Source organism: Lissotriton helveticus, chromosome 5_1, assembly GCF_964261635.1.
Source record: "Lissotriton helveticus chromosome 5_1, aLisHel1.1, whole genome shotgun sequence".
Lineage (NCBI taxonomy): Eukaryota > Metazoa > Chordata > Amphibia > Caudata > Salamandridae > Lissotriton > Lissotriton helveticus.
The window spans coordinates 1325838188-1325850544 of record NC_136065.1 but is presented as its reverse complement, the minus strand read 5'-3'; the positions used below and the strand labels follow the sequence as shown (position 1 = coordinate 1325850544).

Genomic DNA, 12357 nt, shown 5'->3' with positions numbered 1-12357 from the left:
ACTGCTGTCTTACGAACTGGAACCAACTACTTAGAACTTTGCTGAACTTTCCTGAGAGTCTTTACAATAATACACTGCTTCCAATTTCCTATCAACACGTGCAGTACGGGTCCATATCTGCTTCAGCTGAGGAAGATTTCCCTGTTCATCCATCATAATCTCCCTAAATGCCAGAGGCTTGGTATATTTAGTTGAATCCTTTATTAATTGATTTTTAGGGCTGTATGCTACTTTATTTGAATGCAAATGTTCCTTACTTATAGAGTGAATAACTAAACTTTAAATTCTTAAATCGGACTCTGCTGTTCCGACTCACCGTTCATTGTGAGTGATTTATTGATTTTGGGTTACCTATGACATTAGTCACTTTGAAAGCTTCACCCAATTGTAATGTATTTGAGTTGAAGATAAAGTTATACTATTCCTGGGCCTCATTGGGTAACTGTCCACTCTCCAAATATCAAACTCCTTTCAGCACAGAGCAAGATCCATCAGAGGACCATCTGTATGTACAAGCTAGCGAGAGGTTGAGAATATATATGTGAAATTATACATGGACCCAGTAAACGCTACAGCAAGGGCAAGAGTGTGTAAGTGAAGGCATGTGTATGTGTGAGCGTGTGCTGCCTGCATTTTGTTATACATTGAAGCCGTACGTTGCCATTGCTAGAGGCAATTATTCGGGCAGCTGGGGGTAGAAATACTAAGATGTGATATCTTTGCACAAAGAAGACCTAAGGTTGTTAACTTCACAGTGCAGAGTGTTGGCTGTCTACTGGCTGGAGTGGTTGTTTCCTCCAAGGAAAAGCTACCTGGGCATTAGTCTGATGTTGAGGATTGATGCTACAGCCTATGGCCTGGGGATGCTTCTCTGTGAGAAGCTCAGTCCTTGATTGAAAACTGAAGAGAAGTTTTGAGTAAAGTGCTGGGCTGAACTCAAACTCTGAACTGACTGGTTACATTAACCACCACAGTGACGGTAGGGTGGCCCGTAGGCTTTGCTTACATGTCCACTCGCTCGCTCTTGCACTGGATCGGTATGGTCCGGACAGCGTAGCAATCTCCAGCGTGTATTCACTCCCAGACTCCAAGCCCTGGAACTGATATGTAGAGATTCCCTTGTGAAGTGACTCATTCCGGACAGCTTCATCGGACTTGGTATGGTAGAGAGTGAGCTGGTAGCCCTCGTTGCCACCAAGGGGATCCTCCCAAGAGGCAGACAGCTCGCCTGGGGTCTTTCCACTTTCCAGCCTCACATTGTGGACAGCTAAAGGATCTAGGGTGAAGAACAGAAAAAGCATCACATCATCAGTAAGTCCATCAGATTCATAACTGCACTGGTGACTGAATATAGAGTAAAAATGAAACTGAAAAGGTACATTTGGAAAGCATAGCAAAACATGTGCAAAATTGAACTCTCTTCATTTGAAACCATTTGTTTTTGGGGAACATTCATTTTTCCTCTCCGTGTTGAATGGCTGCACAATCAGGATGAATATGATCACACTTCGTCCATCTGGCTCATGGGGCGGGCTCTGGGTCTGGATACCCTGAACCTGCAGTGAGCTAAAAGGATCCTGGATACCTTATAATATGTTATGTGATGTCACAGAGCCATTCAATGCATGTACTTTGTAAGCTTTGGCATTAAACAGTCCTAAAGCAGGAGAGAATGAAACATGCATATCCTTTAAAGACTGAAAGTTCGTTTTGGATACATAGAGGCATCGAACCCTTTCAGATAAAACCGTTATATTCACAGTTGAAATCAGTGGCAAAGCACTCACATGCCAGACCATGGCCAAACCGTGTGCACATACCTCTCTGTAGTCAAAGATTTTTCTCTTCTCTTCCGCTACTAAAGTGACTGCGTGTGGTGTCCCTGACATGGACAGATCTGCAGAGAAACATTAACAGACACGGTGCTCCCCCAGGGCTAAGTCCAGCAGGAGCTGTGGAAGGGGGAGTTGCATGAACCGATTGCGCGGGCAGTAGGATGCAGGGCTACTATCTATTGCACATGACTTAAGCCTAGGAACCTATGAGGCTTTCCCATAAAGAGTCCCCTCTCAGGTAGCATCCATGCGTTGACTGGTTGGATGGCGCGGTATGACATAAGGTAGAGATGATGCTATGAAGGCTGACAGAGAACATTAGAAGCTCACCCTGGATGCGACAGAAGATTCTCTGCTCTAAGTTGTTATTCTTAGCTTTCAGATTACCAGCACTATGCTTTTCAGATCAAGCCTAAATCTATCTGGAACCACAAAAAGACCATTTCTAAAAAAATCTCTGCAGACAACGAAGAAGCTGCAATGTATTTAAATAAATCCTTCTATGGCCTCATTCAGTTTGATCTGCCAGTTCACAATGCTTTTGTCTACGGTTTACTAACAAAAATGTCAGACTGTGGTTGACTTTTCTTAAGAGCTAAATGAGCACCGAAGAGAGGATCCAGAAAAGTACCCCCCCCACACACACACTTACATCCATACCACTAATGCCATTCACAGAGCGCAACCCCACCTGAGCATAGTTTCATTCACCTTCCATTCCTCCATCTATCCATCTGTTTAGCCTTCCATACACGAAATCTTTTACCATTCCATGCATCCATTGTTTCGCCTTTCTATCCATCCATCCTTTCGCCCATCCTCCAATTTATCGATCCATGTAACCATCCTTTCATTCATACTCCCATTAACCCACCTATCCTTTAAATATTGGGTACTTTCATTTATCTACCCATCCTTTAGATTATCCTGCCACCCAGCCTCTCTTCCATTCATCCATTATTTCACCCATTCAAATATTCGCACACTCATTTAACCATTCAATACATGTTTTCAGTCATCCACTATCTTTTCACCCATCGACCATCTCAACCTTTCATTCTTTTATTATGGCATCCAGCCAGCCCTTCATGTTACTATGATTCCACTGATTCACCAATCCCCTCACCTTTCCATAAATCCATCGATCTTTGTATTCGTCTTTATAACCTTCTGTTCAATCCTCCATTTGCCCTTCTTGTATTCATCTTCATTACTTTCAACTTTACGTTTTACTCTACCTTTAAACATCTTCCTTTCACTGATACATACTTCATTTACCCTTTCCGTTCATTTTTTCTGCTTTCCTTTCATATTTCCTTTTTTCCATCCTTACGTTACTACCACCTTCACTCCCATTCCCACTTACAACCTACTTTTTTCTTTCCTCTCCTACTTACTTTTTCTTTCTTACATTTCTTTTCCCTGCATCTCCCTTTCGCTCTGTCCTCCTTTCTCCCATTTTTATCAGCCGTCTTTTCCGGTCTCCTTCGCTTTGCTTGCCTTCACACCCATCCACACTGTCATGATTCTCACTTGCACCTTTTAGGTTTTACCGGCTGATTTGCAGGCAGACAAGAGAGGCAGACAAGACCCTTAAATTACTAATTCACATTATTGAAACTAGCCTATAGTGTCCATTGGCAATCCCACCCCCAAAATTACCTCCTTAGCTCTCCCAATTTTACAAGTAGTATTTTCGGCTGTCCACAATGTACTTCTCCATTTTTTAATATATATTTCTTGAGTTTCAGAGACCTTTGGCATGAAGCAAACCCGCCAGTTTGGAGTCATCCGGCCACTCTCATTACCCTTCCGCATCATTCTATCTCAAACATCGCAAATTTGCCAGTTGCCCAACTTGGAAGCTAATCTGTAGTCGCAGGTGCAACTCCTGGGTTGCCCCTTACGACCTCTGGCCTCAGAGGTGGGACTTCAATGCCAAGAACACTGGAGTGGCTCACCCTAGAAGGCATCAGGGCTCTCCCTCCTTAGATCCGTAACCCTCTTATTACACTAGTATTATTCGTTATAAGTGTGTTAAGAAATGGAGCACCTTATGCTGGAATGGGACCTTCACTGATAGCTGAGGCAAGTAAAAAAGATGCATTCAAACGTATGTTGTGCTCTGTATGCTTGAAAGTAAGAGTGTGTGTGAAGGCATGTGTATGTGTGAGGTATGCATCTAGTTATGTGCTGCCTATATTTTGTTATACGTTGATGTCATGAATATCCAACGTAGAAATAATTATAAGGGTGGCTGGGGGTACAAATACTAAGATGTGATATTTTGTACAAAGAAGAACTAAAGTTGAGTACTTCACAGTGCACAGTGTTTGCGGACTACTGGCTTGAGTGGTTAACTTCTCCAAGGGAAAGCTATATGGACATTAGTATGTTGTGGAGCATTGATGCTACAGCCTGCGGCTTGGGGATGTTTCTCCGTGGGTAGCTCAGTCCATGATCGCAAACTGAAGAGAAGGCTTGAGTAAAGTGCTGGCTGAGCTCAATCCCTGAACTGACCAGTGACATTAACAACTACAGTGGCGGTAGAGTGGCCTATAGGCGTTGCTTACATGTCCACTCGCTCGCTCTCACGCTGGATCGGTATGGTCCTGACAGCATAGCAATTTCCAGCGTGTATTCACTCCCAGACTCCAAGCCCTGGAACTGATATGTAGAGACTCCCTTCTGAAGTGACTCATTCCGGACAGCTTCATCGGACTTGGTATGGTAGAGAGTGAGCTGGTAGCCCTCGTTGCTACCAAGGGGCTCCTCCCAAGACGCAGACAGCTCACCAGGGTTCTCTCCACTTTTCAGCCTCACATTGTGGACAGCTAAAGGATCTAGGGTGAAGAACAGAAAAACATCACATCATCAGGAAGTCCATAAGATTCACAACTGTACTGGTGACTGGAAGATATAAGTAACAACGAAACGGAAAAGGGACATACGGAACACATAGCAAAACACGTGCAAATTATAACTGACAAATATTTTCAGCCATTTGTTTTTGGAGAAGATACATTTTTCCTGTATGTGTTGAATGAATATGAATACACAATCAGGATGAATACGATCACACTTCATCCGTCTGGCTCATGGGGCGGGCTTTGGGTCTGGAAACCCTGACCCTGCAATGCACAGTGCAGAGAGTTGGCTGACTACTGGCTTGAGTGGTATCTCCAAAAAGAAAAAGCTATCTGGGCATTAAAATGTTGTTGAGGATTGTTGCTACAGCCTGTGAATTGGGGATGATTTTCTGTGGGTAGCTCAGTCCATGATCTCAAACTGAGAGAAAGCCTGAGTAAAGTGCCAGCTGAACTCAAACCCTGAACTGACCAGTGACATTAACCACAGTGACGGTAGAGTGGCCCATAGGCGTTACTTACATGTCCACTCGCTCGCTCTCGCGCTGGATCGGTATGGTCCTGACAGCGTAGCAATTTCCAGCGTGTATTCACTCCCAGACTCCAAGCCCTTGAACTGATATGTAGAGACTCCCTTCTGAAGTGACTCATTCCTGACAGCTTCATCGGACTTGGTATGGTAGAGAGTGAGCTGGTAGCCCTCGTTGCCACCAAGAGGCTCCTCCCAAGACGCAGACAGCTCACCGGGGGTCTCTCCACTTTTCAGCCTCAAATTGTAGACAGCTAAAGGATCTGGGGTGAAGAACAGAAAAACATCACATCATCAGGAAGTCCATAAGAGTCACAACTGCAGTGGTGACTGGAAGATATAGAGTAACAACGAAACTGAAAAGGGACATTCGGAACGCATAGCAAAATATGTGCAAATTATAACCAACACAAATATTTTCAATCATTTGTTTTTGGAGAAGATTAATTTTTCCTCTGTGTGTTGAATGACTGCACAATCAGGATGAATACGATCACACTTCGTCCATCTGGCTCATACGGCGGGCTCTGGGTCTGGAAACCCTGAACCTGCAATGAGCTAAAAGGATATGCTATGTGATGTCACAGGGCCCTTCAATGCATGTACTTTGGAAGCTTTGGCATGAAACAGTGTTCTGTTCTATAAAAGCAGGAAAGATAAAAATGCGTATATCCTTTAAAATCTGAACGTTCAATTCAGATCCATAGGTGCCTTGAACCCTTTCATAATAAACACCTATATTCACAGCATTGTTTAATTTGTAATAACATAAGTGCCAGGGCTTTCGCCAGGAGGCCACTGCAGCTTGCTCCACACATTGCCCCTGCCATGCTGCCAATTATAGTAACAACACAACTACAAACCGTTAAACTCCTACAAGGGTGACAATTCGGACCATTTCAGGCGTCCAAAGCTATAAGAACGGGTTGGGTGGCAGGTAATAGTCATTTTTATTGTATACTGAATTAATAATTACCTGTTGTTGTGATCATCTCTAAATTAGCAAGACAGCGCTACCTTGTGACAGACTGTCACAAATGCCGACATCGTCAATTAAGTGCCGGTGCGCAGCACAGGAAACCACCCGTTCAAATTAAACACTGATTCACAGTTGAAATCAGTGGCAAAGCACTCATGTGCCAGACCATGGCCAACCCCCCGTGCACATCTCTCTGTAGTCAACGGCTGTTCTCTTCACTCCCTCTACCCAAGTGACTGCGTGTGGTGTCCCTGGCGCGGACCGACTATAGGAGACACACGAACAGACACGATGCTCCCTGGGGCTGAGTCCAGCAGGAGCGGTTGATGAGGGAGTTGCATGAACTGAGGGTGCGGGCAGTGGGACACAGGGCTACTAACTATTGCATATGACTTAAGCCTAAGGACCTCTGTGGCTTTCCCATAAAGTGTCCCTCTCCGATGTATCCATGCGCTAACTGGATGGATGGCATTGAATGGCAGAAAGTAGAGATGACGCTATGGAGGCTGGCGGAGAAACTTCGGAAACTCACCTTGGCTGCAAGTGAAGATTCTCTGATCCAAGTTGTTATTCTTGGTTTCAGGCTACCAGCAGGGAGCTTTAAAGAACAACCCTAAATCTAGATCCATCATCACAGGTTTTCTAGTAAAAAATCTCTGCAGACAACGAAGAAGCTGCTATGTATTTAAATAAATCCTTCCTCGTCCTCATTCAGTTTCCTCTGACAGTTCACAATGCTTCTGGTTAACTTGCAAACATTTCGGAATTTGGTTGACTTTTCTTAAGAGCTAAACGAGCACCAACAGGAGGGTCCAGAAAAGTAAAATACCGCCATATACACTTAGATCCATACCACTTATGCCATTAAGAGAGCGCAACCCACCCTAGCAGAGTTTCCTTCACTTATCCATCCCTTCTTTCTTCCATACATCTTTTTAGCCTTCCATATACTAATCCTTTCACCATTCCATGCATCCATTCTTTCGCCTTTCTATCCATCCACCCTTTCACCCACCCTTCAATTTATCGGTCCATCTAACCATCTTTACATTCATTCTTCCAGTAACCCATCTATCCTTTAATGATTCTGTACTTCACTTAATTTATCTACCCAGCCTTTCAATCTTGCAGCCACGAAGCAACGCTTCCATTCATCCATTCTTTTACCCATTCAAATATTTCTAAATGCTTTTAACAATTCGATCATTTTACCTAGCCATCCTTCTTTTCACTCATTGATCATTTCACCCTTATTTCCTTTGATTATGGCATCCATCTAGCCCTGCATGCATTTATCATTCCACTGATTCACCCATCCGCTCAACTTTTCATTAATCCATCAATACTTGTATTTGTCTTTTCAACCTTCTGTCCATGCTCCATTTGCCCTTTTTCGATTCACCAACCTTACTTTCAACTTTGCTTTTTACCCTACCTTTAAACATTTCTTCCTTTCACAGATACATCCTTCATTTCCCTTTACCATTCATCTTTTCTGATTTCCTTTCTTGCACCCTTTTGTTACTACCTCCTTCACACCCTTTCCCACCTATATTTTTCTTTTCTTTCCTCTCCTTTTTTCTTTTTTCTCTTTTACATGTCTTTGCCTCGTATCTCCTTTTCCAACTGTCCTTCTTTCTCCTATTTTTATCAGTCATCGTTTCCGGTATCCCTCGCTTTGCTTGCCTTCATACCCACCCACTCTGTCATGATTCTCACTTGCACCTACTAGGTTTTACTGTCTGATTTGCAGGCAGAGGAGTCCATTAAATGACTAATTAGCATTTTTGAAACCAGCCTATAGTACCCAGTGGCAATCCCACTCCCAACTTTAGCTTCCTAACTCACCCGATATTACAAGTGGTATTCTAAGGTATTCGAAATGCACTTGCCCATTTTTTATATATTTCTTTATTTCTTGAGTTTCAGAGACCTTTCGCATGAAGCAAACCCACCAGTCTGGAGTCATCCGGCCACTCTCATTACCCTTCCGCATCATTCTATCTCAAACATCGCACATTTGCCCATTGTCCAACTGGGAGGCGAATTAGGGGTCACAGGTGCAACCCCTGGGTTGTCACTTACGACCCCTGTTTTCAGAGACGGTACTTCAATGCGAAGAACACTGGAGCTTCACACCCTTACAAACATCAGGGCCGTATTACACAAAATGCCTCGGAAGCGCAACAGGCGTTTGCGCCTATGGGGCACACTGGTATTACAGAAGGGGGCCTCAGACGCTTGTGTGGCCCCTTCTGTAATACCACTAGTGCACATAAAGCGCCAGCGCTATCTTCAAGAGGTGTTCCCTCATGTGCATTGCATTGAGGCATGCCCCGTGCATATGATGGAATCCCTTTGCCTCTGCACCCCACTGTATTACTGATGCGGGCGCATAGGCACTGGAGCCCTCAGGAGGCACATTGATAATGGGCCGTCTAAAGGTGCTCCCCCTGAGAGCAGCCCTCTGCAGGGAGTGAAGGGGGTCCCATGGACTTCCCAGACATCCCCTTGCAGGCGGGTGCAGTCACTGACTGACTGCACCTGCCGGCAAGGAGATCTCTATTCCCCGTTAAAAGTGCAGGTGGGTTGCCGCCTGCACAGTGAAACTTGGAGCGGCTGTACAGCAGCCGCTCCTTATTTCACATGAGTATGCTGCCCCCAGGGCAGCTGCGAACACGTGCTGCCTTCACAGCTGCCCTGGGGGTGGCTCATTCTCCAAATTGCAGTGCATTTTCCTTGATTGCGCTGGGTGCACCTTTGTAAAGGTGCGCCCGGTCAATTGAAGGAAAACACAGCATGTGTAATGCAGCTCCAGGGCTCCCCCCTCCTCATTTTCAGTGCATTTATTTATTACACCAGTATTATTTGTTTTTAGTGTGATGAGAAATGGAGCACCTCTAGCTGGAATGAGACCTTCACTGCTAGCTGAGGCAAGTAAAAAAGATGCTTTTAAATGTATGTTGTGTTTTGCATTCTTGAGGGTAAGAGCGTGTGTATGTGTGTGCATAGGAGTAAAGTTATGTGTAGCCTATGTTTTGGTATACGATTCTACCATATATTACTAATGCCAGGGGCAATTATTAGGGCGGCTGGGGGTAGAAATACTAAGATGTGATTTTTTTGCACAAATAAGACCTAAAGTTGTATCCTTGACAGTGCAGAGTGTTGGCTGACTACTGGCTTGAGTGGTATATCCGCCAAGGAAAAGTTATCTGGGCATTAGTCTGTTGTTGAGGATTGATGCTAGAGCAGAGCCTATGGCTTGGGGATGTGTCTCTGTGGGTCGCTCAGTCCATGATCTCAAACTGAAGAGAAGGTTTGAGTAAAGTGCCGGCTGAGCTCAATCCCTGAACTGACTGGTGACATTAACAACCACAGTGGCAGTAGAGTGGCCCGTAGGCTTTCCTTACATGTCCACTCGCTCGCTCTTGCACTGGATCGGTACGGTCCGGACAGCGTAGCAATTTCCAGCGTGTATTCACTCCCAGATTCCAAGCTCTGGAACTGATATGTAGAGACTCCCTTCTGAAGTGACTCATTCCTGACAGCTTCATTGGACTTGGTATGGTAGAGAGTGAGCTGGTAGCCCTTGTTGCCACCAAGTGGCTCCTCCCAAGACGCGGACAGCTCACCGGGGGTCTCTCCACTTTTCAGCCTCACATTGTGGACAGCTAAAGGATCTAGGGTGAAGAACAGAAAAACATCACATCATCAGGAAGTCCATAAGATTCACAACTGCACTGGTGACTGGAAGATATAGAGTAACAACAAAACTGAAAAGGGACATTCGGAACGCACAGCAAAATACGTGCAAATTATAACCAACACAAATATTTTCAATCATTTGTTTTTGGAGAAGATTAATTTTTCCTGTGTGTGTTGAATGACTGCACAATCAGGATGAATACGATCACACTTCGTCCATCTGGCTCATGGGGCGGGCTCTGGGTCTGCAAACCCTGAACCTGCAAGGAGCTAAAAGGATATGTTATGTGATGTCACAGGGCCCTTCAATGCATGTACTTTGGAAGCTTTGGCATGAAACAGTGTTTTGTTCTATAAAAGCAGGAAAGATAGAAATACGTATATCCTTTAAAATCTGAACGTTCAATCCAGATCCATAGGTGTCTTGAACCCTTTCATAATAAACACCTATATTCACAGCATTGTTTAATTTGTAAAAACATAAGTGCCAGGGCTTTCGCCAGGAGGCCACTGCAGCTTGCTCCACACATTGCCCCTGCAATGCTGCCAATTATAGTAACAAAACAACTACACACCGTTAAACTCCTACAAGGGTGACAATACGGACCATTTCAGGCGTCCAAAGCTATAAGAATGGGTTGGGTGGCAGGTAATAGTCATTTTTAATGTATGCTGAATTAATAATTACCTGTTGATGTGATCATCTCTAAATTAGCCAGACAGCCCTACCTTGTGACAGACTGTCACAAGTGTCGACATCGTCAATTAAGTGCCGGTGCACAGCACAGGAAACCACCTGTTCAAATGAAACACTGATTCACAGTTGAAATCAGTGGCAAAGCACTCATGTGCCAGACCATGGCCAAACCCCCGTGCACATCTCTCTGTAGTCAACGGTTGTTCTCTTCACTCCCTCTACCCAAGTGACTGCGTGTGGTGTCCCTGGCGTGGACCGACCATAGGAGACACACGAACAGACACAATGCTCCCTGGGGCTGAGTCCAGCAGGAGCGGTTGATGAGGGAGTTGCATGAACTGAGGGTGCGGGCAGTGGGACACAGGGCTACTAACTATTGCATATGACTTAAGCCTAAGGACCTCTGTGGCTTTCCCATAAAGTGTCCCTCTCCGATGTATCCATGCGCTAACTGGATGGATGGCATTGAATGGCAGAAAGTAGAGATGACGCTATGGAGGCTGGCGGAGAAACTTCGGAAACTCACCTTGGCTGCAAGTGAACATTCTCTGATCCAAGCTGTTATTCATGATTTCAGGCTACCAGCAGGGAGCTTTTAAGAACAACCCTAAATCTAGATCCATCATCACAGGTTTTCTAGTAAAAAATGTCTGCAGACAACGAAGAAGCTGCTATGTATTTAAATAAATTCTTCCTCGTCCTCATTCAGTTTCCTCCGACAGTTCACAATGCTTTGGTCTCTGGTTAACTTGCAAACATTTCGGAATTTGATTGACTTTTCTTAAGAGCTGAACGAGCACCAACAGGAGGGTCCAGAAAAGTAAAATACCGCCATATACACTTAGATCCATACCACTTATGCCATTATGAGAGCGCAACCCACCCTAGCAGAGTTTCCTTCACTTTTCCATCCCTTCTTTCTTCCATCTATCTATTTAGCCTTCAATATACTAATCCTTTCACCATTCCATGCATCGATTCTTTTGCCTTTCTATCCATCCACCCTTTCACCCACCCTTCAATTTATCGGTCCATCTAACCATCTTTACATTCATTCTTCCAGTAACCCATCTATCCTTTAATGATTCTGTACTTCACTTAATTTATCTACCCAGCCTTTCAATCTTGCAGCCACGAAGCAACGCTTCCATTCATCCATTCTTTTACCCATTCAAATATTTCTAAATGCTTTTAACAATTCGATCCACCATTTTACCTAGCCATCCTTCTTTTCACTCATTGATCATTTCACCCTTATTTCCTTTGATTATGGCATCCATCTAGCCCTGCATGCATTTATCATTCCACTGATACACCCATCCTCTCAACTTTTCATTAATCCATCAATACTTGTATTTGTCTTTTCAACCTTCTGTCCATGCTCCATTTGCCCTTTTTCGATTCACCAACCTTACTTTCAACTTTGCTTTTTACCCTACCTTTAAACATTTCTTCCTTTCACAGATACATCCTTCATTTCCCTTTACCATTCATCTTTTCTGATTTCCTTTCTTGCACCCTTTTGTTACTACCTCCTTCACACCCTTTCCAACCTATATTTTTCTTTCCTCTCCTTTTTTCTTTTTTCTCTTTTACATTTCTTTGCCTCGTATCTCCTTTTCCAACTGTCCTTCTTTCTCCTATTTTTATCAGTCGTCGTTTCCGGTATCCCTCGCTTTGCTTGCCTTCATACCCTCCTACTCGGTCATGATTCTCACTTGCACCTACTAGGTTTTACTGTC

General features: G+C 44.2%; 1 protein-coding gene across 2 annotated transcripts in view; it reads right to left on the bottom strand.

The window, feature by feature from the left end:
- The window catches only part of LOC144755356 (receptor-type tyrosine-protein phosphatase V-like), a 704907-nt gene that overhangs the window by 408863 nt on the left and 283687 nt on the right, over positions 1-12357 (bottom strand). For both annotated transcript variants that reach the window (XM_078644168.1, XM_078644167.1), the window contains 4 exons: positions 9624-9893; positions 5225-5494; positions 4409-4678; positions 1007-1276 (listed from right to left, as the gene is read on the bottom strand). In XM_078644168.1, coding sequence (XP_078500294.1) covers positions 1007-1276; positions 4409-4678; positions 5225-5494; positions 9624-9893 — 1080 coding nt within the window. The remainder of the gene's footprint in view (positions 1-1006; positions 1277-4408; positions 4679-5224; positions 5495-9623; positions 9894-12357) is intronic.